Source organism: Triturus cristatus, chromosome 3_1 (assembly GCF_964204655.1).
Source record: "Triturus cristatus chromosome 3_1, aTriCri1.1, whole genome shotgun sequence".
NCBI lineage: Eukaryota > Metazoa > Chordata > Amphibia > Caudata > Salamandridae > Triturus > Triturus cristatus.
Genome location: NC_140583.1, coordinates 356,177,055 through 356,204,992, shown reverse-complemented (window position 1 = coordinate 356,204,992; position 27,938 = coordinate 356,177,055). Strand labels below are relative to the sequence as shown.

Below are 27,938 nucleotides of genomic sequence, written 5' to 3'. Positions count from 1 at the left end.
TATTTAGTAAGGTCACACTAAGAAAGAAATTCTGTCAAGGAAAGAACATCTAGTCAACAGACAGATTTGTATTAACCCTTCCAAAAAGCATTTCAACTCTTAATCTTAAAAATGTTACAATTAGGAATATAAATTTTGGGATAACAGGACACAGCACATCTGTTTAAAGGTGTTTATTGAAGTTCGGTACAACGACCCCAGCAGCCAACCTCTCAGCTCCACAGCCAAGCTTCACTGCTGGCTTCCACAGACCGGATTCCAACAGTAGAACTCAGTTGCTAGGAGTTGGAGAAAGCTACTAAGGAAAAGAAAACTTAAATAAAAACATAACACAAAGGCATTGACCTAGACAAAACATTTAGGCTGCTAGATTTTGGGGTATGATTATGCATTGTGAATTTCAAGGATGGTCTAAAGAAAAAGTAGGATTTTCTGGAACTGGTGCCCTTGCCTATCCTAACTGCTTGAAGCTTACAATTTCTATACTGTGCGAGATAATATACTCAAGGCAGAAATTGCATTAAAAAAAACAATATTGGTAATAAACTAGAATTAATGGATTGTCAAAGTTCCTGAGGTAAAATTAAAGACATGGCATCTGGAGATATTGTGAAAAAGCATATTTTGAATGAATTCACTTATTTATTTTCAAATTGTAAATTAGATTTTTGCAATTTTATTTAAATTTTAGATTATACATTTTACTTGTTACAAATGTTACTGCGAGGTGGGGATGTAGTTAAATTCTTCAGATAAGTGACCATGTTGTGAAGAAGGAAGGTCGAAAATTGAGCTCTTTCTTGTTACACTCTTTGTTCTGTAGATATAGAAACAACTGGTTTAAACCTACATTAGTGAAGACCCAGACTAAAACTGTGAAAGATACTATATATCTCTGTATTTCAACAGAAAGTATTAACTATATCCTTCTCTAATTATGGAGGTAAGACAAGACTTCAGAGGATGACATATCTTATTATGGCAGTGTAGGAGACCCAGTAATGGATTTTGTTTTAATTATGTTTTAAATGGTACCTTTCACTTTAAAATTTGTTTAGGCTGTTCGGAATGTAATATATGTGAAATGTAATTTTAACAAATATAAAAATATATATTTTTCTTTGTATTACAGTCAAGTAATGATAGCTTAGTTTGCTATTATAATTGTTGTAATGATCAATTAATTGTTTTTATCTAACAAAACGGATTTTTGACTGACTATATTTTACTTTATAAGGAACGGGACCAACTGCAAGAACAATTGCTGAGGCACGAAGAACAGATTGAAAGAATTTCCACAAAATCTCAAAGCACTTTGATAGACAGAGAAAGGTAACTTAATTTCTCTTTGTATTTAGCTCCTGCGTATTTTAAGGTGTCTTGTCTTGTATTTTGCTGCAATTTCGTAATTGTTGTGTTAGTAAATGCCTTCTAGTTGTTTCCCAGTGTGTGCACAACCGACAAATTACCCTTTTGTCTTTTGTTTAAGATGAATTACAAAGACTTTGCCTCATCTTTTAATGTTTGTTATCCAAATGTTTTTGAGAATTCTTCAGAAACCGCAGTTGCTACAGATCTAACAAGAGGTCTTCTTAGTGTATATCCTTGTTACATTGTGTGGTCTTCCATCATTGCTATCTGCCAGTGGCAAGGCATTTGTTGCTCTTCCACCCAAGAGTCCTCAGGTTAGATTGAATAAGACGGAAGCATCAGTGATGCTACAATATGTACCTCACTTCTGCCAAAACGCAGTTTACCCCTTGAAGTACTACAAAAATTCATGCAGATGGGAAAGCCTCAGCGTTCAGTGTTTGTTACCTAAAGTTTTTGAAAATCTATCAGAAACCAAAGTTGCTACAGATAGAAATGAGAAGGGATCTTCTCAAACATATTTTTCTAACATTGTGTAGCCTTCCATCATTCCTGTATGCCACTTGCAAGACAATTATTGACCTACCACCAAAAAGTCTTCAGGATAGATTGAACAGCGAAGAAGCATCATTACTGTGAGAAAAAAGTACTTTTAGTGTAATTTAAAATTCATTTTCCACTTCTGGCAAAAACACATTTTAGGGTAGAACTCGTCAAGCGTTAGTTAGATTAATGAAGTGTCCTGCAAAATGTAAGTAGAGTGATATGTTATCTAGTGTGTGATCACTGTCTCTCCTGCTCAGTGATTCTGTGTAATACTGTTGATTGGAATTTTGTGCATGTCTTTAACTGGGAGATTGGTTGCTAGGTTAGAGAGCGTTGCTATATTGAATCAGAAGATCAGCGGCTCCTGGTGTGCTGATTTCGCCTCCTGTAAACGTCAAAATAATAAATAAGAAGCTTTGTTTTATACAGTATCTGTTCGTGAAGTGTGAAAGTGCTGGGGCGTAAGACCAAACCATGAATTTGACTTAATGAGTGAACATTTATCAGATACACTGGTATCCCCACTACATTGAACATGAACTGTGAGTTGAATCAGAGAAGCGATACTGACACCTGACAGATAAAGCCTTTGCCTCTGCCTTTGAGTCAAAGAGCTGTAACTAGAGGCATTTCAATGTACCATTAGAATGCACAGGATGGTGCTTTTATTGGAGGGGGCCTGAAATACATGCATATTTATGCCAAGCTCACACAGCACTGAGTAGCCAGTTTTTAAAGGCGCCTTATTTGGCAGAGAAAGGGGCAGAGGGTATGGGAGATCAGTCGATCCACCCAGGATCCTACGGTGGTGTTTGATGGCAGCGGGAGAGCGGTTACTGGAAAGTGTTGTTTTCATCAAAGTTAATTAAGCTACTACTTCTCATCTCAGCCGTACATAATGGAAACTTGATATGTTACCAGGGGAACTTAGGTTTGTAGTCTTCAAAGCAAGCAACTAAAAATTGTAGAGCATAGCACAGAGCACAGCAGCATAGTACAGCATGTCATCAGTGGTGGCTACTGTGAAGACAAACTGGGGGGGGCAGCATAGGAGACAGTGCAGGGGAGACAAATGGGGAAAATAAATTATTACTCACCTGCTGGCTGCCGTCTCGATGGTCTTCTGCTAGTCTACCCCTGTCGACTACCAGCAGCTAATCTACAGGCTCCCAGACACCCCATGGCCAATCCAGACACTGCTTTCATGCTGCTAATGCTATTACCAGCCTGAGAGCAGCACCAGGATTGGTCTTAGTGGCCGGGTTTGGTGCTCAGACCGGGACCGGTAGCCTGTGTCTCTTCTCCACCCAGCTATACAACACAGCTCAAATTTGAGCAGGGTAGGTGTGCATGTCGGTTTGGTCTGGCTGAGACCGCTGGCCAAACCCCCATGCGCACTTAGTGCCCACCGCCCTCCTCTCTGTTGATGACTCTGTCAGCATGGCCCCTCCCCCAAGACTCCGTCATAGATCAGAAAAGTAAAATAATAAACTTGTTTTATTATGATTTTTACTTTTCCTGTGTGCACTGCTGAAAGATCAGTGGGGCGACGCTACTCTGCCTTAATGGAGGAGACGCCGCTGCATATCATAACATAGCAAATCACAGCATAGCCCATGTTGTTCACTGACATAACACACCAGCCCGGACTTCAGAAAGGGCACACAGCCTTGAATGCTTGTAGGTATATGAGTGGCAATGCAGAAGGGACAGGGTGTGTGTACTGGTAGTGTGGCTCCCTGTTTGCCAGAAGGAAGGCGCCCTGGACTCAGAGGGGAGAGGGTGTCTAGGGGCCATGAAGGCCTCCAGACTCCCTCTCTTTCCCTTTCCGGGCCTTTACTGCAGCAGCAGGCACTTGACTTTTTTTCTGGACTGTCCAATCATCATGTTACACATTTGAGGGGATAACCGCTTTATATGAGGCTGAAAACTCATACCTATATCTGGCTCTTGTCCTTCTCCCTTACCGGACTTTTATTGCACCCTTCAGACTCGGATCGGAACAGACGCTGGACTGATGTTATTCCTTGGCAGTTTTTCAGTTGAATTGCATCGTCCTGGTATAAATGAAATTCCACGATGACAGTCTAGCGGGATGTACTGTCGCTTGACTCGTAGATCACCAGGAGCCCTTTTAAAGTTCCGTGTTTTTGTCTGATAAGACCTGCCGTCACTATGAGCTAGAATTGGAATATCTCATTGGCGGTGAGCAGCAGAAAGGTTTGCTATTCTTTCCTAAACCCTCCCTGTACACGAAACGTTTGGGACTTAAGGGCCAGGCAGATTTAATTTTATGCACGAGAATCACACAGCTCAGCATCCAATACCATTGAATGAGTGTCTTATGTGCTTTTAGGTCTGCATGCTCGGCTTTCTGATTGGTGCTCATCAGCTGTCTGAGGTTAAAGTGAAACCCGTTCTATCAAGGGCCAACCAACATTGCCAAATGTAGAAACTATTCTTATTTGCCATTCACTGGACGCCACAGATGGAGTTGTTTATACTGGCAGTGGCTATCTTTCAAATACATGACGCGCTTGCAGAAAGCAAGAGTCTGGATAAGACTGAGGGTCATAACAACTTCTCAGGCTCCAATGTGTCATTTTCTGCAAGCAGCCTCTCCTGCAGTAACCCCATTATTTTTCAGCTCGTCATAGGGTCAATGAGGTTAGCTGACTGCACCCTGTGAAAGGGTAGGTCGAGGTTCCAGTCCATGATTGACGTGCGGCACCTGTTGCTTCAGGACTCAAGCATGATGCACCCTGGGCTACCTTTGCTTTTAAGTCATCAGTGGGTGCAGCAAGCTGCAAAAACCTACCGCTTGCCAGGCTGACGATCACACATCCGGCATATTAGAGGTGACTGGACTTCAGAACTGCCTCTGCAGTATAACAAACACAGGCAGTCGGACAGGCTGGTATCAGTACCTTTTTATTAATTAATTTATTTTGTTTACTGCTAATTAGCCAAACTACATGCACATAAGAAGACTGAAAAGAAAAGAGGGCGTAGCCCCTAAGGCCTTAAGGACAAACAATCCCTGTTATATCTCCTGAGTCGCACCTGATACTTGCATACAAAAAACTGCACATGGGGCAGCAAGAGAATAGGAGACGCCACTCCAGTGTCTTCCACATTATATAGCCATTAGACTAACGATCTCCTGAAGGTAGAGGAAATATGCGCGGACAGGTAGTCATTAAGAAACACTGTCCTGCTATATCTTGTCTATAAACAGAAAGCTTCATGTGTGCCCAGCAGAAAAGTAAGTAAGCCAGCACTGTTGTGGGTATATGGGTGAAGCAATTCAGGGGCATAGTTGATATCCCGAAAATCCAACCTCCTACACGAGATGTAAAGCAGCATTACATTGGAAATGAGAGCTTCAATATTGCACTGAACTTGTGGAAGACAAGCAAAATGTCAAAAATAAGTTATAGGGTTTGCACAGCATATTTTGGTTGAGCAGTTGTGTGAAACAGATGAGCACTGTCAGTGTTTCTTTGAGAACTACTGTGAAGGGCTTGTGGGTGCTGTACCTGTAGATGTACGTTTTACACGTGCAGCATTCAGTCTTGTGTAAGGGGGTGTGAGTGTCTACATTCACAACCTCTCAACAGACTGGTGTTTTGTGTCCTGTGAGCAGGAGAGCCACAGGTTGGGGAAACGCCTCCCTCCAGGTCATTACACGCTTTCTAGGCATGGATTTTTATGTGAACGCCTAATAAATGTTTTTGTGTTATATAGTTTAACCTCGATTGAACTAATTAGACCGACACACTTGAAATCATTTATTTGTAGGTGAAAAGTTCAGGACTGGAGACAGTGTCCCTAATGACCCGGTGTGAGCTAGTCACCCTAGCACAGGACTTCTGAAATGCATTGTAATCAATTGCATGAGAGTTTGGCACATGCATGCAACATACATTTTGTAATGTTATTATATACAAGTATTTCATGCTGCTGTAAAGTACTGTGATACGAGCATGGTTTTTCCAAAGCCTTGTTTTGACAAATAGTGCTGGCCCAGTGAGTGTTTTTACACCTCAGGACCTGCCATGTTTTGTTCCAGATGGAGATGCCTGCTCCTGCTTTTCCTGTGTGTAGTGGTGATGATGTTGGCCAGTAGACAATTGTTTTGGTTGAGCGTACCGTGCGTAACATATCTTATGTGTTCGGTTTTATGTTTTCTTAGGACCGCATAGGTTTAATGTAAATAGATTGAGAACATGTTTTCAAGTGGGCCGTTTCACTGTTGCCTGAAGAGGTCTTTGAAAGTAACCGAATAGTGTGTTGAGCACTTCTTTACATTGTTCAGTGACATGCGAAAAAAAATGATGCATGGAAAGAGAAGAGGAGGGAAAGATACTTATCCGAGGAATGCTCAAGTAATTGAATATTATGAGCTGTTTATTATTATCATGATTTATTATCATTTTTAGTGTTATCATTTATAATGACAATAAAAGTAATACGAATTATAACTGTTTTAATATTGTGCTGTACACCACAGATGTGTATTTCTAAGGTTTGTAGATAACACTTACTATTACCCAAATTATGATGCTCAATATAAACACCTTGGAATGAGGGAAGACTAAATCTGACTTCCTTGCCGGCACTTGCAATCATGACTTGCAGATCACTGAATTTGTCAAAGACCCGCGTTTAGCTCACTGAGCCATCTAGTCACCTAAATATGAGGAGCATCAGGTGAACCTTCCTTGGAGGTCCTTTATCTCAGAGGTCATCTGTCTGTTGGGGGAGGGTTGGGCATTAACTTAAGTAGTGGTGTTTCCTACATCATTATGCTGATACTTTTTTGGAGGGTTTCCTGCAGGAAGTGTGTTGCTGTGTCTGTGGTGTGTGCATAAATACTCAAACACTCATACACACCTAAACCTCGATGCCATGACTGGTCAGTAGGGAAAATGGGTCTCCTATGCTGTGTGTGCATGATAACCAGTTTGGAGCTGTGATTTGAGTCAAGACACATTTCCTAAGTTTCTTGTGTTTGATACCTAGTTTGAGTTTGAGATTGAGCCAAGTTTAGAAGACACCTTTCCTCTGCTACACACCAGATACCTTAAATATGCATAGAGTGTAAGACACTTTCTGTGCTTCCTGTAAGATATCCTGGGAGAGAGGTAAAGCATGTAGCATAGATAATGCTTCACTTGATATGCTGCAAGTTATCCTGATATTGGTTTGGGCATTTGATATGGCTAGTGAGCCAGTTAATGTGCACAATATACCATGTTAGGGAGAACCTTCTAAGACAACTTTGTTGGCTTTTGCCATTTTGAGTTGGTGTTCAGAGTTACTCTTTCACTCTCTCATTGGATGACAGATTTCCTGATTGATGTATGATGCCCTGCTGAGTATCTGTGTTGTTTTATAGTTAGGTCTCAATTAATGATAGTGTTGTGATATTTTGTGTTGATATCGTGCTGTGTGATCTTGATGTTTGTAGACGAAGGTTGTTCCTGATGTTTCTTTTGACTAGACCTCTTTGTGTTACCTGTCTTTCCTATTCAGTCTTGGGTATGACAATGTAGATTTTAGATGTTATGTTGCACATGTGACTGGGCCAGAGGAGATTGATAGGGTGAGTAGGCAGGTGTGCTGCTCCTGTGGGTCATCTGTGCCTTCTCTATTCCTCTAACTCATAAATAGAAAGCTACCTTAATATATTCAGATAATCATGCCTGATACTTATTTAAATGATGCCATCTTCATGCTAATATAGAACAAAATGGCCCCAGCACAACATAAACAAAACAAATTAAAGATCAACAAATAAATAGGCAAAAGAAACTGAAGAGAACGTTCAAGTGTTATTTAATCACACTGAACTACAATTTTCATGTATTTAGTTCGCACATTAAGCAAAAAACTTTTCAACGAGACATAGTAGATGTGCCCAAAAAAAGGGGTGTGGGGAGGGAAGGGTCAGTGAATTAGTGTGAAATTGAGGGATATGTGAAAAGAACGGTATATATACTTGTTTACAATCAAATTGATAGGCATTATTTATTCAATGCCACATATTTCGCATAGATCTAATCCCAAAATACAATACAGAAAACATAGATGACGCCATGTAGAATGAGAATCACAGTACAACATGTACTATTGATTTTACTGGCAGTTGTGTTGTGTCGACGTTTCGACCCCTTGATTCGTGTAGGTATTTGTTGAGACCTTACAAAGTGGGGTCTTCCTCAGGACAGGGGTGCTAGTGGGAAGGAGGAAGGGCACCGTGTTTGCCTTGCTGGCAGGTTTCTAAGGCGCGGTATATCGTCAAAGAAAAAGGGGTGCAGAGCCTCCCAACGGTACATTGAAGAGAGTGATGACCACTCTGCCTCAGCGGAACGGATCCCCTATTAATTTTCTGGAAGCAGTCAAAAGTCTGCCTGTACACAGCCGTGGACAGAATTACGTAGGCTGGGGCGAAACAAGAGGCTTGGCATCTGCTTGATCATCGTAGGGGAAATGAATCCTCGTAGCATGGCCTCCATCCGTTAGTGTGAAGGAGCATCTTCATGCTAAAACACATTTTTTCTACACATTTGAATCGCTATTGCTGGTAAATGCTTGACTTTTTTTTCCCTAATGTTGGTCCAGCATTATTATTTTGGTGGGCTACGAACTTGATTCTAATCTGCAGCTGTTTGGATAAGACCAAACCCACTTGATATGTGCTAACAAACAATCCTTGGGAGACTGAGACTGATGTTCTGGCTTTAGCACGTGCACACCCGCCCACAAAGTTATCAAAACAAAAAACTGTGTCTAAATGAGCTGCTGTTATTTTATGTACCTTTTTTTTTTTTTTTTTTTTTTTTAAACCGTTTATTACACGATGAAAAAGTTACAGGCATGGGCCTACAACCATCCGGCCGGCCGCTAGAGTAGCAAAAGGCATATAACATACATACAGTGAGAGTCTCATTGGCGGAGCAGATTAGCAAATCAGGTGATATCAATAGCGTAGGCCGCATAACTCCTAGCCCACAATACGGTTTCCTTTTGTCAAACAGAACAACACAAAAAACCACACCCGCAAGGCAACCCGCGATCCAAGTGACAGTACGTGCTCCGTAAATGGGGGATCCTAACCAGCAGCAAAACTCTGAAGAGGGGAATGGGAGTATAGCAGGGACTGGGGAGCCACGTGCCCACGGCTGAGGGAGGGGGTCGGCTAAGGAGATGGGGCTGGCGAGGCTGCCGGTAGCAGTGGCGGCTCACAATACCCCCACGGTAGGCGTTCCAGGGGCTCCAGATTTTCACCCACGCCCCAGGCTTACCCCTCGCCACATACACTACTTTTTCACGAAACATACACCAATCCATATGTTCTTTCCAGGCCAACACCGCCGGGGGCCTCTGGGATCCCCACAATTGGGCAATGTCACGCTTCGCTATCATGTATCCCAGAGTCACCCACCGCGTCTGCGGGACCGAATAATCATTTGGTTCCCACACATTCAGCAAGCATCTCCTCGCTTCAGGCAGCAGTGCGACACGCGTAACCACACGCAAAACCTCATGCACACCACGCCAGAATCGCTCCACTTTCGGGCACTCCCACAGTATATGCATGAAAGTTGCCAAAGCACCACAGCCGCGCTTACACAATCCGTCACCAGCAAAGCCCATACGTAGAAGCCTCGGCCCCGTGACGTAAACCCGGTGAAGGATCTTAAGCTGGACGAAGCGAAGGCGAGCCGGGATGGCCACTTCCTTCGGAGAGGCCACCGCGGAGATCCAGTCCTCGTCGTCCAGCTCCAGCCCATCGGCAACCCAGGCCTCGCGGAGGCCAGTCAGCAGGCACGATCTGTCATTGATCAGTTTTTTATATATAAGGGAGATCGTGCTGTCTGGTACATGGCCATCCAGCACCCTGTCCTCTAGGGGGGAAGACTCCGGAATGGACGCAACATCCGGGAAGACGGAGGCCAGCGCGTGGCGGACTTGTAAGTATCGAAAGTACTCACTGCCTTGCAGCTGAAACTCCGTCTGCAGCGTCTCAAAAGTCTTGAAACCCCCCCTCGTCCAGAGATCTCCCACCGTGCTGATTCCGATCGTGTCCCACTTCTCGAAGCCCTTCGATGTCCACAGGGAGCCCAACCTCTCAGACGCATATAGCGGTGACGCCCGGGTCAAACGGTCCTTCCACCCCATAGCTGCATTAGCCGCGTGCCATACACGCACCATGACACGCGTCGGTCCCGTCAGACGGGAGTCGGGCGTGCCAGAGTAGAGCGCTCGATTATAATCGCCACCGGGCAGGAGCATCTTGTCCATTTCAAATGCCGGGTTCAAGGCGGGTCCGTAAAGGCCATGATTGATTGCAGCTAGCTGGGAGGCCCAGTAATACCGTTTAATGTCCGGGAGGGCGACCCCCCCATCGTACCACGGGAGCGTCAATTTGGCCAGAGCAATACGCGGCCTCCCGTCCCAGAACAGGCGCCGCTGCAGGCCCTCCACCTCGCGGAAGTAGCGCGCTGGTACCAAGTCCATAGTGTTCTGGAGGGCGTACAGAAAGCGCGGCAAGGACATCATCTTAAACAAGGCCGCTCGGCCAAGTGGCGAGAGCGGAAGACGCCGCCAACGCGCGACATCCTCTCGCAAGCGCTGGAGGGGGGGCAACAAGTTCCGCTCATAGCGGGCCTCCGGGTCTAGAGTGATATATATACCCAGGTACCGGAACCCCTGGGAGGCAATCTGGATCGGGCAGTCACGCGGTAGGGCCGGAGCCTCCCCGGAAAGCACATATACGCAGGATTTCGCCCAGTTGATGACAAGGCCTGAGTTACGCCCGAAGGAGCGCAAAACATCAACCAGGACAATCAGCGATTTGCGCGGGGAGGCGAGATACAAAAGGATATCATCGGCGTAGAGGGACACGCGGTCCTCATACTCAGGGGTCCAGCGGAGACCACGGATAGAAGGGTGCCACCGTAGCCACTCCGCCAAGGGCTCCAAGGCCAATGCAAACAGGAGCGGCGACAAGGGGCAACCCTGACGCGTGCCCCGCCCCAGCTCGAATGGGGCCGAGACTCGCCCATTCACCACCACCTGCGCCAATGGGCCCGAATACAACAATTTGACCCAGCTAATGAACCCCGGGCCAAATCCGAATTTCGCCAGCATCGCCCAGATGTATGGCCATTCAAGCGTGTCAAACGCCATGGTGGCGTCTAAGGATGCCAAGATGGCCGGCTCCCGCACAAACGGGACACGCGCGAGCACCCCGTGCAAGCGTCGCAGATTAAGAGCCGTGTTGCGATGGGGTATAAATCCAGATTGGTCTTGGTGGACCAAGTCGCCCACCACACCGACCAACCGGTTGGCCAACACCTTGGCGAGGATTTTGGGTTCCGCGTTCAAGAGCGAAATTGGCCTGTAGGATGTGACCCGCTCACGGGGTCTCCCCTCCTTGTGTATCACCACGATCGTGGCCAGACGCTGGTCCGGCGGGAGGGAACCCTGCGAGTGGGCCGCCAGGAACATCGCGCGCAGGTGGGGCGCTAGTACATCCGGGCGCAGCTTGTAAAGCTCGATGGGGAGACCATTAGGGCCCATGGCCTTGCCGGACGCGACCGAGCGAATAGCCAGGGCAATTTCGTCCGAGGTGGGAGGAGCGTCCAGCGAATCCCTGTCCTCCACCGAAAGGGAGGGCAGCGCTATGTCCCGAAGCAGGGAATGGGAATCTTCCTCCGAGCAGGGGGAAACCGGAGAGTACACCTCGCGGAAGTAATCCGCGAAGCAGGAGACGATGGCTTCCGGCTCGGTGACACGCGCACCATCCATCCTCTCAATCAAGGGAACCACACGACTCGCTCTCTCCCTCTTATCCAACCACGCAATCAATTTACCCGCCTTATCGCCCACATCATACAATCGTCCCTGTTGCTCTCTACTGAGGCCCCTGGCCGCCTCCGTGACGAGGGCCCTATAGGCCGCCTGCTTGAGGTGCAAAACATGCAACTTGGCATCCGTTACCCCGCTCCCCAGGTCACCCTCCAGTTCCACAATCTCGGCCTCCACCCGGGTCACCTCCTCCCGCTCACGCCTCCGGGCATGGGAGATAAAGGAGAGGGCCTCCCCTCTGAGGACTACCTTAAAGGCCTCCCACAGGGAGATGGCCGAAAGGACAGACCCCACATTCTCGTCAAAATATCGCTGTAAGGATTTGATCAAGTCGGCACGAATAGTGGGGTCTCGCAAGTACCATGCATTGATTGGGGCCACCCTGCCCTCCCCCCTCGGGAAGACATCAAAATGTAACAGTAATGGGGAGTGATCCGAAATACCCCGCGCCAGATGGCACACCTCTCCTACCCTCCCAGCGTGGGCCGCCGGGACCAGGATGTAGTCAAGTCGCGAGAGGCTACCATGGGCACCCGAGTGGAAAGTGTATTGCAGCTGCGTAGGGTGCTTTAGTCGCCAGCAATCCACCAGGCCCAGTGTGTCTAAAAGGCCGGACAGCCACGCCTGTGCCCGGGGGAGGTCCCTAGGGGGGTGACGATCCATAGACCCAGAAACTACCGCATTGAAGTCCCCCCCAACCACCAGCAGGCCACCCGGGAGGTCCAGGAGGAGGCGCCCCAGGTCCGCAAATGTAGTAGCTTGTAACCCAGGCGGGACGTACACTGACATGAAAACAATCACTCTACCCTCCATTCTACCCACCAGGACAGTGTAGCGTCCCCTCTCGTCATGGCGCACCTCATCAATCTCCAGCGGGAGCGAGTTCTTGATCATGATACCCACCCCCCGCGACCCCGAAGTGAAGCCCGAGTGGGCCACCAAACGATAGCCTCGCCGATTCATGGCATGGAAGGAGTTACCTATAAGGTGTGTCTCCTGCAAGAAGACAACATCTGGCGATATACGTTTCAGGAACTGCAGGACCACACCACGCTTAATCCGATCCCCCAGGCCGTTAACATTCCAGGACAACACAGCCAAGTCCCTACCCCCCATCATACGTAGAAGCAATCAGTCGTCCCCCACAGAGCATTTCGAGAACAGCAATACAGTAAAGGGTTTGCCTTGCGGTGCGAACAAACAACACACCCCCCCCCGCCCCCCCATCCCAACAGAACTCCCCCCTCCCTGCACCCCTGCATGAGCCCAGTCAGCCCCCCCAAAGTGCAGTGTGCCTGTCGCCCCATAGAGAAAGACTAACTAGTACCCCAGAGGAGGAGGGAAGCCCCCAACAGACCCCGTACGACCTCCTTAGGAGGGGAACATACACGATCGAGAAATGGTAAAGAAGTATTGTCCCGAGCAGGGCCTATTATTCACCCCTTAATTCTGATCCGGCAGGCCCTCTCCACCGCCCGCACCCCCCCCACCCCCCCGGCCCCGATCATCAGGCAGAGTGTCCAACCAGTCCCCAGCCGCCTCGGGGCGATCAAAGAAGTGCGTGCGACCTTCCACCTCCACCCTTAGCTTAGCTGGAAAGAGCATTGAGTACTTTAGGTTCAGGTCCCGCAGGCGACGTTTAACACTGAGAAAACTCAGTCTCTGCTTTTGGACCGCCGGAGTAAAGTCTGGGTAGAAACGCACATCCATGTTGTCAAGCTTGACCGGTCCCTGTTGCCTGGAGGTCTGCAGGATAGCGTCCCTGTCCCGAAAGTTAAAAACCCGGGCAATGAGAGGCCGCGGCGGGGCACCGGCCTTCGGCCTGCCCCCAGGGACCCGGTGAGCACGCTCCACCGCAAAAAGCTTACTCAGGCCCCGGGGCTGCAGATGGGTAAGGATTAGATCTTCCACAAAAAGGTCGGCGGCCTCCGCCTCTCGTCCCTCCGGCACCCCCACAATACGAACATTATTCCTCCTGGCCCGACCCTCGGAATCCTCCAGTCGCCGGTCCATCAGGGCGCTCGCCTGGCCAAGCCGGCGCACCTCCTTTTGGAGGGCCGCCACATCTGTCTCGAGGCCCGTTGTGGTGTGGGTCAGGGAATCGACCCGGTCATTCGTCTTAGACAGGTCGGCCCTCACCAGGCTCACATCCACAAGGACCGAGTCTATTTTTTGCGCTAGGGTGTCGAAGCGCTGGTCCACCGAGGCCTTCATCTCCGCGATGGCGCCCATGACGTCCCGGAGGGTCAGGTCCACCGGCTGGGCAGGCGTCTCCGTCAGGCCCGCCGGGGACGTGCGCGATGTCTCCGGAGATCCCTTCTGGAGAGTGTAGCGGTCCATACTGTTGGATTGGTGCGCCGGGCCACGGCGGGTCGTCTTCACCTTCGCCCGGTCGCCATCTTGTTTGGTGGACATGCTTGCTCTCCCACCGTCGTGCCAATCTCCTCAAAAGGGCCGATAAACCCGTTCACGGGGTCCGGGGGGGGGAGGGCGGCCACCGCACCGCAGGACGACCCACAGCTGGCGGGTCAGCCGGGCACCTGGACAAGACCACACCACCGCACCCCGCTTCGCGACCCTACCTCGCTGGAGGCGAGGAGGGCGCAAAAGTGAAAGTGAAAGCGCGGGGTACGCGAGTCGCCCAGCCGTGCCCGCCGCTGTTGTTCACTTTGTCCCCGGATCGCCCCACTACTCCAATCCGGGGGGCCGGCGCGGGGAAGGCCGCAACCTTCGATCGGCGCTCCTGCCGGTGTTCGGGGTCCGATTCGAACACGGAAAACGGGTGGCGCCTCAGCTCGGGTTCACCGACACAGTCCCCTCAAAAAGGGGAGGATATAGCCAGGATTAATTCAGGAGGTCGCGGAGGTCCTCGGGAGCCTCGCACCTACGCGGCCATCTTGGTTGCGCGCTAGGCTCCTCCTCCTTATGTACCTTTTTAAAGCGCATTATCACCCGGGAAGGTTTCTTGGCTCTGAGCAGGTGTGAGTCTAGCCACACCTAAGGCTTAGTGGGACTGCTCAAAAAGCCAGGTCTTCAGCTTCTTGGGCACTTCAATAAGTGTGAGGAGGCTCTTGTGTGTAGTGGGAGATTGTTCCACACTTTAGATACGATGTAAGAGAAGGCTCGACTGCCTGCTCTGGTTTTCCTTATTCGTGGGATTGTGTGACCACTTCTGAAAGTGGGCTGGAAACCAGCACAGTGTAACTGACAGGCTCTCTTTAATCTTCATCAGGTAGTTTTATAGGAATAACAACACATTTTTTATGTTTTTTACTGTATATGTATAATGGATAAATCTGAGGTGCGGAGTCCTAGGTGGCATTCTTGCCTCAGTAGTTAACATTGACACAACTCTCAATTGGAAAAGCCATTTTTGCATCGCTAATAATTTGACTCTCCCTTGTACCGGTCTGTACCAGACTTAACAAGCAACAGCCCAGGAAATTCATGTTGATGTTGCCACATTTGTTGCAGGTTGATTGGGGACGCCACAGTTAGAATGTGGGCCCAAAAGAAAATGGTTTTATGCTTAAGTTTGAATTCCAGTATGAAATATCTCAGTGAAAAGCTCAAATATGGCTAAATGAAAGAGCATCAGAATTGGAAGGCACCTATGGCTCGTCCTCATTTGGTTACTTTCTAAGTTTGGTGAACTTTGGTCCAACCATTTTTAAGAAATAAATGAATGACAGTGTGCATATATCCAAAACAGGATACCCTGACACTGGCAGCCCTAGTATAAGAAAAAAAGCTGACTGAGTTGGAGATAGTGACAAATAATTGTGCAAACGATTTTGTGATATTCAGTGGAGCAGAGATTGTACAGTAAAGGATTCCAAGCTTCAGAATAAGTTACAGAGAAGGAGTAACCAAATGCCTGTGCTCTTCGAAGTGCAAGAACCACTATGGGATTTGCAAAGTTGTGAAGAAAGAGTACAGATGTTATGACACCAAAAAGGAAGATTTCATGCATGATGTGGCCTATGCAAATAAAGCTTTAGGGTAAAGACAAAGGGCCAGATGTACAACCATTTTTGCATGCGCAAACGAGTTTGGGAACCCGTTTGCACATACAAAAATGGCATGGGGTATGTACAAACCCTATTTTGCGAGTCACAATTTTTTGCGACTCGCGAAATAGTTTTTTTTTATACTCGCTATTAGGAAGGGGTGTTCCCTTTCTAATAGCGAGCACAACCCTGTGCACAAATGTTTTGTGACCGCAATTGCGGTCGCAAAACTCTCACAAATTACCACCCTCTTCAAGAGGGTGGTAATGGGGTCGCAAAAGGGAAGGGGTCGCCAGGGGACCCCTTATCCTTTGCAAACGCAGGGCAAAATATTTTTTAAGGGCAGGCAGTGGTCCCAGGGACCACTGCCTGCTCTTAAAAAATGAAATGAAAATGTAACTTTTTTTTTTTTTTTTAAACCCGTTTTCCTTCAAGGAAAACTGGCTGCATTGGAAAAAAAACTGCTTTATTTAAAAGCCGTCCCAGACATGGTGGTCTGCTGAGCCAGCAGGCCACCATACCTTGGAGGGCCTGCCATTCCCATTGGGGTCGCAAATTGCGAGAGGCTCATTAATATTCATGAGCTTCTCTATTTGCGACACCATTGGGAATCGCTATCAGTGAGAAAACCACTGTTGTACATGGTAAATTGCGCCTCGCCAATTACTACTCACAAAAGAGTCTCAATTTGCAAGGCGCAATTTACTTGGTCGTGCTTCTGGCCCAAAGCGCTTTAAAATACATAATTTGCCAGTCGGATGTCAATTGAGAGGTTTTTGATAACGAGCTGTCCTGTAGGAGAAATTTAGTCCGAGCAGAGTCAGGATGAGGCATTTTGAATGCGTTGGACTTTAGCCAGTGCATAAGAAGTTATAATTAAATGAAGATAATTGCAACAGTCCAGGCGAGAAAGTGTGAGCACCTAGATGAGTCTTACAGGAATGCGTGGGTAGTGTAGAAATAATTTGCTTAATGACCTGTGTCATAAAGAAACAGGTACAAGAAAGATCATACATGTGAAAGGTGAAAGTGAGTTGAGCATCAAAATGAGTGCCCCAGCCCCAGGCAAAGAAGGCAGGAGTGGAAAACGAAGGGGACATTATGTCATTTTACATGGGACCCTAGATGGTCATGAAATTTGGCTTATTACCATATACACCCCTAATGTCGACTCCCCGGTGTTCTTCCCTGGGATCCAGAGGGCGTTAGCCCCTTATCTGCGCACAGCTGTCGTGCTCGTCGACGATTGCAAATGTGTTCTGAGTGAGGGGCTCGACCAGGAGTTGCCCAAGAACAATACTAAGCCCTGTCTCACCGAGTCACTCCAGGATATATTCTCCGTCCCACACTATGCGATGTCTGGCAGGAGCGACACCCCCTGCAGGGATGATTCTCTTGCTTCACCCCTGCGACGGGTACATTTAGTCGATTGGACTACTGTTTCCTTTCCTCTGACCTGACACCTATGTTTACAGACATCACTTACCTGGCCCGATATCTCTCGGATCATTCTCCAGGTTTGGTGTGTTTTGGGGGAGGGCCTGGGCACCTGGCAATTCTTCTCTGGTACCTTCGCACCAAGGCGCTGATAGATCCTCCGTTTGCAGCAATGATTGCTGACACACTGACTCACTACTTTGAGAATAATTGGGGCCCTAGACTGGGAAGCAATGAAGGTCATTCTGCGAGGCGCCTACATAAAAACGTCTTGCTGGTTCCGTTGACAGTTAGAGCGTGATATCCATCTTCTGGAACTGAAACTGGGTAAGATAGAGGCAGTGGTTCCTGCCTGTCCCATACGTTGATGGATTGGCGCACGCTAAAGATGGAACTTTTGGAGGATTGGCGCATGCTTTGAAAACATACGTATGCAGCCTATAGACAATGGCTGCATATGAAAAGGGACAAAACGGGAGCGATGCTGGCCCATTTAGTTTGGATGGATTCTCCCAGATTGATGTTACATACTGCGACAGGGGCTTTTGTTTATACACAACAAGGATCAATGCGGTGTTTTATGCCCATCTTCGGAATGATTAGACCGAGCGACTGCGCCCCTCCCCGGCCTATTTGCAAGGGTTTCTTCTGGGTGTCCTGCTCCCGTGTCTTGAACCAGAGATTAAGGAGACCTTGGATGACCCGCTCACCAAGGAGGAGGTACTTGCTGCCATCAGTTGTCTGAAAACCACAAAAAAAAAACGGCAGCGACTTGTTGCCCGTACAGTTTTATCATGAATTTGCTGAAGTGATGGCCGACCGGCATTTGCAAGTCTACAAGGAGGCATTGAGTTCTGGTGTTCTGCCAGCATCCATGCGGGAGGCGCTGGTTCTCGTGATTCTGAAGCCGAGCAGAGATCTGGAACTCGCCTTGGCATATAGACTAATCTCTTTTGAATATTGATGTGAAAATTCTTAGTGGAGTGCTGACAGCACGTCTGCTTCCTTATTTGTCGCCCTTGATACACCATGATCAGTCCAGCTTTATTCCAAGACGCTACACCCTTCACAACTGGAGACATTTACCTCACGTTTACCATGCGCCACAGCTCCTAACTGATGAGAATGCTTAAGCATTCTTAGACACAGAGCAAGCTTTTGATTCCCTGAATTGGACATGGCACGTACTTCAGAAGATGGGCTTGGGCGCTCAGTTTATTGGCTGGGTCCGTCTCTTTTACTCTGCGCCATGCACCAGGGTATGATCAGCTGGAGTGGTTTCTTAGTCCTTTCCAGTAAGTAGCGGTACCTGGCTAGAATGTCCTCTCCCGCCGCTGCTATTTTCCATCGCCATGGAGCCATTGGTGGAAACCTTGCGTCGAGCATTGTGCCCGTGGGGGATATCACTGGGGGAGACCAATCACATGGTTTCCCTCTATGCAGACGATGCGCTGGTGTATCTGCAACAGCTGGCTTATCCAGCGCCCATTTAGCTTAATGCTATGTATGTCTTTGGGTAAGGTTTTGAGGCTATGCGTGAACCCAGCTAAATCCAAAATCTTCCGGTTGGGACTGTTGATTGTTGATGTGGATTCCGGTCGACAGGCTTCCGGAGGTGGGTATTCCCTGGGTGACGACAGATGTCCGTTATTTGGGGGTTCGTTTGACACATATGGCCGATGCCTTCCTGTCCCTTAATGTGGGTGGGGGGTGAAACTACCCCTGTCCCTTATGGGCAGAATTGCTCTTGTAAAGATTTCATTTTAGCACGATGTCTATATGTTCTCCAGAGCACTTTCTATACACTATTTTCACGCCTTGGATAGTTTGATTGGTGACCTCCTTTAGGGTGACAGGCATCATCACGTTAAACTTGCCACATTGAGGAGTACATGGGGACAGGTGGGGCTTGAAGTACAACATCTGGAGCTTTAATATATGGCAACCCAGTAACAACATTCCGTCCATTGGCTCCATCTGGAAGATAACTGGGAGAAGCAACTTTTGTGAGGCACCCATGGGGGAGGTCGCTGCCGGTTCTCCTCATGTCTTTCGACTGGTGGCAGGTGCGTGGGAGGATGGTCCGTAGAGTCTTTCGGCTGGTGCCTTACGCTCCAGACATCCCACGTGGGTACGGCAACCCTTTCTGCAGATTGCTGGTTCTATGTCGGTCCGGAAATTGAGGGCTGCAGGCTGTAAGGTGTTAGGTGATATCTAGCCCGGGGGGCTTTACCACGAGGGAGGAGGCTGTGGACTCCTTCTCTTTGGGCTCGGGTCATTACCTTCATATATTAAAATTTTTGCTACGGCTCTGGAGGTGTGGCCTTCCTTCCCTGATGCACCACCTCGGTCCAGTACATTGACTACGCTGCTTTAAATGGCCCGGGCCATTGGCTAATTTCCCACCTACTCAAGGCTCTCAGGGATGGCCTATCATCGGAGGTGCTCCCAATTCAGACCAAATGGGAGACCGTTATTGAGTAACCTGTGCCACCTGAGTCCTGGTTGAAAGTGCATGATCTGGTGAGGATAGTCAGTTCCAATGTGCGGTCTAAACTTATACATTACAATATCATACACCAGACCTACCTTACTCTACTGGTCCTGCATAGTATCTATGCCACTCGCGCGGTGAATTGCCTGTGATGCGGGGCCCTGGCGGGTGACTTTCCCCATATGGTATGGCACTACAGGACCCTGGTCTCTTACTGGCACATAGTGATAACAAATCTCAACAGGGCCTCAAGGTGGGATGTACAGTTGGAGATTAGTTGGGTATTTATTGGGTTTGCTCCCCTCCCCTCCCAAGAGGAAACTAATCAGGAAATCTGTTCTGCTTGGTCGAGTACTGGCAAAAAGGTGCATTTCGATAGCGTGGCTTAGTCCAACGCCCCCCACGTATGCAGCATGGTTGAAAGATGTTTGAGTGGGTGATTGCGGAAGAAGAGCGAATGAGGCACGTCCGTACAGATTAGCTTGAGGATGATCTGCGGACTTGGTCAGCTATGCTAACCTACTTGAAAGAGTCCCAGGATTTGGAGTCATCTGTTGACAAGGCTTTGAAGAATAGCGCCTTTGCTTAGGGGATGAGGGATTGAGATTGATGGAGACCTGGGATATGGGTCGATATGCCGTGACCAGATGGAGCCTACATGTTGTGATCCCATGTTGAAAATACTGTAGAGACTTGGCACAAGAGTGGATAAGGGGGCTTGGGGGTTTCATTCTGTTATGTTGGATCCAGGGACCCTTGGACTATAGACTTTTTCCTTCCGGTGTCATTGTTTGTATAACCACTAATGTCAGTTTGTATTATTCAGATGAGGGGTCTTTTTGGCCCTGGATACCCGAGGGGGAAAAATAGCAGGATGCTTACTACAAGATTATTCCTCAGTAATATCTATGTGGTATCTCTGCAAACCAATAAAGTTTATTTTTTATTTTAAAATGTAGTGAGTAGTAGATGTATCAGTTAGTCTGCAGATGCAGGACCCTGGCCGTTTTGAGCCCTCTCTTTGTACATCTGGGACGGTGTTGATCCTCATTCCTGCCTAGGGCCTTTCATGTTTCATAACTGGGGCTAATGATGCTCATCACTGATGGGGTTATTGAAGATCAATGAAGCATGGTCCCAACGTATGGTTATTAATACGTGCACCGTTGTTACTCCTCATTGCTCCAAGGCTTTAATACTCCTTAGTATTTAGGACCAATGACACTCATTACTGCTTGAAGTCACTGATTCTTCTTAATACACATTATTGCTTGAGAACATTAGTATTCATTACTGCCTAGGGAAAATATTGTAGCTTAGTACAACCTTGGGCTATTGAAGTTCATTTCTGCCTGTGACCAAGGGCCATTTAGATCCAATGCAGCCTGAATCCATTTTATTACTATGTGGACCCGTTGAGGGTCATTACGAGATGGGACCATTGATTCTCATCAGTGCTTGGGGTAAATGAGGGCAATTGGTGCTTTGTAATTGGACTACAACCAAATATTTCCTTGAATTTTAGTAAAAGCCTAAATTAAGGTGTATATTAAGTATAATGAAAATCCTAACAATACAGAACATTCATGATATTAAGGTTACATTACTACTTTCACCAGTTAATATATGTTGTTTTATGTTATGTACTAAAGTAACTATTTTCTCCACCTGCCAAGCTTATCTGTACCTACATTAGCTAACATTTTTTAGCTTCACTTTCAGTATTACATTGTGAAAACACTCTGTACTAATGGCATCACTATAGCCTCATGAATCTCTCGCACATCTGTTTCTTCCCTATACTATAATCCCTGTAGCACTTCATGAGGTGCCCTCTGTTCCACATTTGCTATGGATTGCTTTCACCACCGGGCATGACTTACAGATGGGCATATGCTCTTTGATCCCTTCCACACTTATATCATCGTACTTTGAAAATACCATCTTTGTCACAACTCCCTTGATTTACCTCTCCTACCACACTAACTTCAGGGTGTTGGAAAGTGGGTTATTGGTAGGGGTAAGTATGCACTTGCCACTATTAATCAGGCCAGTAACATGGCATAGGGTCCTGTAAAGGTCTCAGTAAGTTAGCCCTTGCTCAACTCTTGGAAGCTGACAGTGAGCAGTCAGGCCTAACTTAGGAGTGTAAAGCATTTAAAAACACCAATACATCGAATGAGTAAGACACAACACACAATAAAAATCCCGCACCAATTCATAAAAATAGGAAATATATTTTTATGAACAAATGGACACCAAACCGACAAAAATCCAATGTAGGGAACTGGAGAAAGGAATTTGTAAAGATTAACCACTTTACAGTGCTTAAAAGCCTACAGGGCCTCTTTGGGACATCTGTTTGCTCTTGACCGGGACAAAGGCAAAGTTTGAGGCTGACCACAATGGAGCCCTGGTCGGATACTCTAAGCAGGAGGCCCTGGTCAAAATGTTACCTTCACCCTTCGAAACTTTTCTGGAGCTTTTTCTTACGAAGTTGCTCAACCCTCCTCAGCAGGCCAGATTTAGAGAGGGTTCGCCGGCTTGACTTTGTGTGGCCCCGGTCGAATCCTGGAAGTCTGGAGCTCTGGTGCTTTCAGCGGAACAATACACAGTATCCCTCTAACCTATATTGCTTTGCATCAAGTTTTCGTGGGCTCACATAGAAAACGCACAACACCCTTATGTATGCATTATTTTTATATCTTTTTGTATTTAGTTTCCTTTTTTCATCATTTTTACGTACGAGTGAAATTCATCTCTTTTTTTAAAAACATACAAAAATTTCTTTTTAAATACAAAACTGTCCAATCTATACAGAAATATATATAACAGTCTTTACATGTATATTAGTTTTGAAAAAAACAGGAATAGTGCAAAATAGAAAAAATAGTTATGTCTATTAGCACCAACATACAATTATTGGCATTGATCCAAAAAATCCCCAAACCCTTTATACCTCTGCACACTTCACATTCATATCACTATATATAGAATATCCTAGATTGTCTTTGGGATGTCTGGCCCACAATACACCTAACCAAATCCTTAAACGTTAACTGGATGCACTCCAGGCTGGGGACTCTAGGTAGAGATGATGCAGGTGAGCCCTGTTCACCTGTAGCTTGCAGGGATTTCACTCCTTAATATCTTCTTGAAGCAAGGCACAGTCCCCAGTGCTGTAGTACCAGATTGTGCAGCAGGTACAATCATTCAGGTGCATTTGGGTGCAGACCCAGATTCCAGCAGGAAAGTCCTTTTCCTTGTAGCTTCAAGCAGCAGATCTGAAAGACTATGCATCTTACATATATATTCAGTATTCTGTGGCGACAAGCAGAAGGCACCTCTGTCCAATGAGATGCTGGGGGCCACTCAAAAGCATGACAACTTCCTCCAAAGTGTGCCATCATCTTGTCCTACAGAGCACTGCACTTCCAAAATCCAACATGGATGATTTGTCTCTAGAGGAATAAGAGATAGCTAAACCAACCATCAGTGTGGTTCATTTCTATTAGCTTCCCTCCCCCTGACATCTGTAAATTCCAGGCCTAAGCCTGCAATCTGGCTGGAGCACAGAATGTGGGGGAAGGTACGCCTGGCATTACTCACTGATCTGCGCTCTCTCTCAGCTCAGTTTGATTTACCCAGCTTCCTCTGCAGGACCGATCCTCTCCAGCTGCAGAGCTCCCTCCATCAGAAAACCTATGCTCCTGTTAGGTTACTTCTCACCTAATCCAAGCAGTCTGGCTAAGCCTGTTAACCCCTTCGGCGCTCATGACGGAACGGTTCCGTCATGAGCGTCGGTTGAGCTGTGCTCATGACGGAACCGTTCCGTCATGACCACGCCCGCGCAAGCAGCGCTCAGCACAGCGGGGGAATCCGCCCCGCATGGAAGGGGTTAAAGCTGACCAATAAGACACCACCAGAAGGATGGATTTTGGCTTACAAAAGAGAAAGTTCCATAACTTCTCTTCTGTACTAGTTATGATCAATTCAACAGTGGCAAGTTGTTGCATTTATCAACACAAATCTTTTAAGTCCTTGAATGATATTTTTACTCTGGTGTGTTTCCTGCATGGCCCGTTGTTGTTTTCCTTTGCACACTTTACTACATAAACAAGCTTGTTTTGTGCCACGTTGCATCCTCACATAGAACCTGCATACGTTTTTGTGTTCTGTTCTTATTTACTGGGAGTTAGTCTGAACACCATAGACAAGGTCAAGCAACAATGCCCCTTGTTATTCTCTCTGGTTGGACACTAGCACATAGACATAACATGAGAATGTAGCTGCTGTTTGTGAACACACGTCTTATCAGATAACTGAGGACAGGTGTTCGAAAAACACACACACTGAACGAAAGTCCTGAGGCAAGAATACTGCGTCAGCTGAGACGTAGAACATCAATCTATGTATGCTAAGGGATGGGGTACGGCATTAATCCCAGAGATCTTTGATATATAATCATTTAGCTTCAGTAGGGAGGAGGGTTGGGGTTTAGGCTGATATGTCTTATAATATATACCACACAAAACAGGAGGTAGGGTGGAAGAACGGCTTCAATCCACTAGCAATTGCTGAATGTTTTTAAGAAAGCACACACGTTTTTTGAAAACTGCCCTCACCCACAACGAGTTGTGGCATGCTTCATCATCGGGCTGCTACTAACGCCTCTGCGCAAACCAACGCTACAGGCGGAGCAATAGGGAGGGGTAGACAGTACAACAATGATACAAACAAAAACAAAAGAAGGCTGGATCCTTTAGTGCAGAAAAGATGAATCTTAAAACTGACCCAGGGATATCTCTCTAATAATTTTATTCCTGGATTCCCCTGTCAGATTAAAAACGTATATATATGTGAAAAAACTATATACCCAAATGGATGGTGGTGGAGTGAGTTAGTTAGGTGCTCACCACCCCTCCATTCTGCATAGCAGTCGACATGTTTCTGCCGGTTCAAACAACTAAATCTCCGGCATTCCTCAGGACAAATTTGATCCACATGCCCTTTTGCCAAACCCCTGTTATTTCCCACTTTTGTGGGTTATACTCCACCTGTCAGTCTGGAGTTCCTCTTATAACTTACTCCTTCAAAGATTAGGAACTGAAAGAAAGAATACGAAGTAACTTCCACATAAAATGAAAAAAGTAAAATAAAATCTTAATCACGTGTGCTCTCAGACAAACAACAGAAATTGCCAATCACCCATTTGGTGTAGCCAGAATTATAGTCTATGTGGTATTAAATCTACCATCTTAGTGTAACAGGCAAATAATAGCCCTCCCAGTGGTATCTTAGAAGCACAATCATTTCTGTGCTCAATACCCATTCAGATAAAATTCCTTGTATATATAATTTTTGTGCATCACACACAAGGAGAAACATGCCGAAACACATGTGATAAAACATCTCTCATCACCCCCACATGTATTCCAAGGGTATTCAGGTTTTACTACCCTCATTTTAGAAAGAAGATCTTAAATATATTCATCTGGGATCATGCGATATCCAGATATTCCCATTGCTTACCAGAGTTTATTAAGCAATTTGCTTAAAAAGGCACTGGAGTAGAGAGCGACCCTCTGTAGTCAAACACTGCGGGAGGGAAACACAAAGTGTATTCAATTCCTAAAATTTTAATTCATACTGGCTGGCATACACCTACACACGATATTTCACTCGTGTTTCAAAATTCCCTCAATGTCGTGTATATGCCAAACCTCATATCTTGTTTGTTATTAGGAATATGCAACGTTACCCTTTTTCCACATCCCGTTGGGGCCCCGATGGCTCTTATGTGTCCGGATAAACATATTTATATATATATCTATCCCCCTCACACACACACACACATATAGTACAGGGGCAGAACTTCACTATCCATAATGAGGCCTCTATGTTACTACCGCATACTCGAGTGCAGAGATAGTATCTTTGAGTAACTCCGGCATAGATGTAGTAAGCCCCCCTCAATTACTGGCCAAATATCCCCTTACTTCGTCAAGAGTGGTGCGCTGCCTCCTGATTCCGTCTCTCCTGGTGCCGTGTAGACTGCCTGGATATCGTGCCCTCCGTATTTACACTTCCGCTATCGATTCACGTGATGCGTGCGAGTGACGATGCACGCAACACGTGATCTAGCGGCAGAGCACGCAATCATCAGTGGGACTATACCGCTAACCTCCCTAGTATGAACCAATATGGCGGAACCAGTCTTTGTATATAACGACCTCTTATCACGGAGTGAAAAAAGGTGAAATCCTTGCATTTGGAAGTAAGCTCATAAATCATGGATCCTATCAAGGCACATATCACCTAGAGATTAGACCAATATCCTTGCTAGTATGATCAAATGTATTTTCAAAATGCCTTTATGTGCATAAACCTATTGTATTCCGAACCCAGACTTTAACCTAGTGAATGTAGGTGCACAAGGGAAGGGAATCCCTTAAGGGTGGAACTGAAACCCTCACACACCCAGCAAGCTAGGTGTCATGCTTCATCATCTGGGTTTTGCTCCTCGTCGGGTCGGCGGTGCAATACCCGACGGGCACCCAAACAGGGGCTCTTTGTCGGAGATCTTTTGTTCCCTGCCGTATGGTGCATGCGTGTGAGGGCCCGGGAGTGTAGATGTAAGTGACTTAAAAAGGTTGGTTAATCTGAAATATAATTTTATTGGCTCAGTCAACCACCTAATTAAAAGGGGGGGTGAGTGGCGTAAAAGCTATATATGCTCACAAAGGAGGAGTGGCTAGCTACGCTCTACTCTTCTGGTCAACATGTTTCGCGCCCAGTCAGTCAGGGGGATCTCATGGCGCTTCGTCAGGACCTATAATACTAAAGTGAAATGTGCTCAAAAACTATCTACAGTGTGGTGTGAAAAACAGGGGTGAGAACTAATATGTTAGTCAACCCTTAATAGGTGCCCCTACCTTATGTATTGTTTTAAAAAGGGGGTCACCTAAGGAAAGAAAAATTGGAAAAGATATGAACCAAAAGCCACCCTTGGCATCTGTAAAACATTATAAAACAAAGGTTAGTCAATCACCACTCGTCTAGTAAAGCAGTGATCCATTTAATATACTCCAGACTGTAAATTATACTGGACTACTACCTGGTTATTGACCAATTAACAAATACATGATTTATGACAAGGTAGGACAAGGTAAAAACGGTTAAAACAAGGAGCATAGCAAGGCTATGGTTGGAAGCACAACCATTATTTCAATTGTAGAAAATAAATCATGGTTACGTATAGACTCACCATTTCATTTTATAAAAAGCTCATCATCAGGTGCATGGCGCGTCAACAGGGGGAGAAACACATTCGTTCCCTATGGTATAATGGTATTGTGGAGAGAAGAAGTAGAGGCATAGGAAGATATGACATTAACAAGGTCACAAGAGAGAGATATCCATCTCTGGTGTCTCATAAACATATTATTTGAGCGTGTGACACCTCTCGTGTGCTATGATACTCAGATCTATAACGTGGTCAACCAGGTGCAGCTTAACCGAAAGCGGGGCAAAGATGTGCATGTCCCGATAGGTTCGTTAAAAAAGCCTATGATCAATTGTAGTGAGTACAAGTAGAAGTTTCTGACTCAGTGTGTGCCCGAATTAGTCCTTGCACTCCTTAGCGTGATGATACTGTGCAATTGTGCGTGTTGAAGGAGTCGCGCCCACAAAGTGGAGAAGTCCCGCTCATGGATCCGTAATGATCCTGATAGTGACCAGTACAGAGTCCTATGAGAAAGAACAGCTCAAAGGCAATGCATGCGAGCAATCCAAATGTGTCCCGGGGATGGACAGAGATCCGAAAAAAGGTGCGGATATACTAAACGTGTCTGGAGTGCCCCAACGAGTATCTGATGTATGGAACCATCCCTCCGAATTGATCATCGAGAAACCCAGGGTGTACTTACTTTGCAAAATTCCCCTGGAGGTGAGTAAACCTGCCCGCGTCGCCGAACCCGGAAGTTGGACAGTGGGTCGGTGACGCTGTTATTTATTCAAACCAGGATTGGCTAGGAGCATGACACGTGTGATGATGTCACGTCTAACGGACCAATCACTGACTAGGTATGTATTCTGATTGGCCAGCGGTTGGAACTGTGTGACGTTGACACGTCTCTAGCAAAAAATACTAAAGGAGTGTATGTCATGCCGAGATGGAAAAAGGCGTTTATCATGGGCGC

General features: G+C 46.6%; 1 protein-coding gene across 3 annotated transcripts in view; it reads left to right on the top strand.

Moving 5' to 3' along the window:
* Nucleotides 1–27,938, top strand: part of MYZAP (myocardial zonula adherens protein) — a 476,299-nt gene that overhangs the window by 291,389 nt on the left and 156,972 nt on the right. For all 3 annotated transcript variants that reach the window (XM_085644097.1, XM_085644095.1, XM_085644096.1), the window contains exon 10: nt 1,238–1,332. In XM_085644097.1, the coding sequence (XP_085500223.1) occupies nt 1,238–1,332 (95 nt within the window). The remainder of the gene's footprint in view (nt 1–1,237; nt 1,333–27,938) is intronic.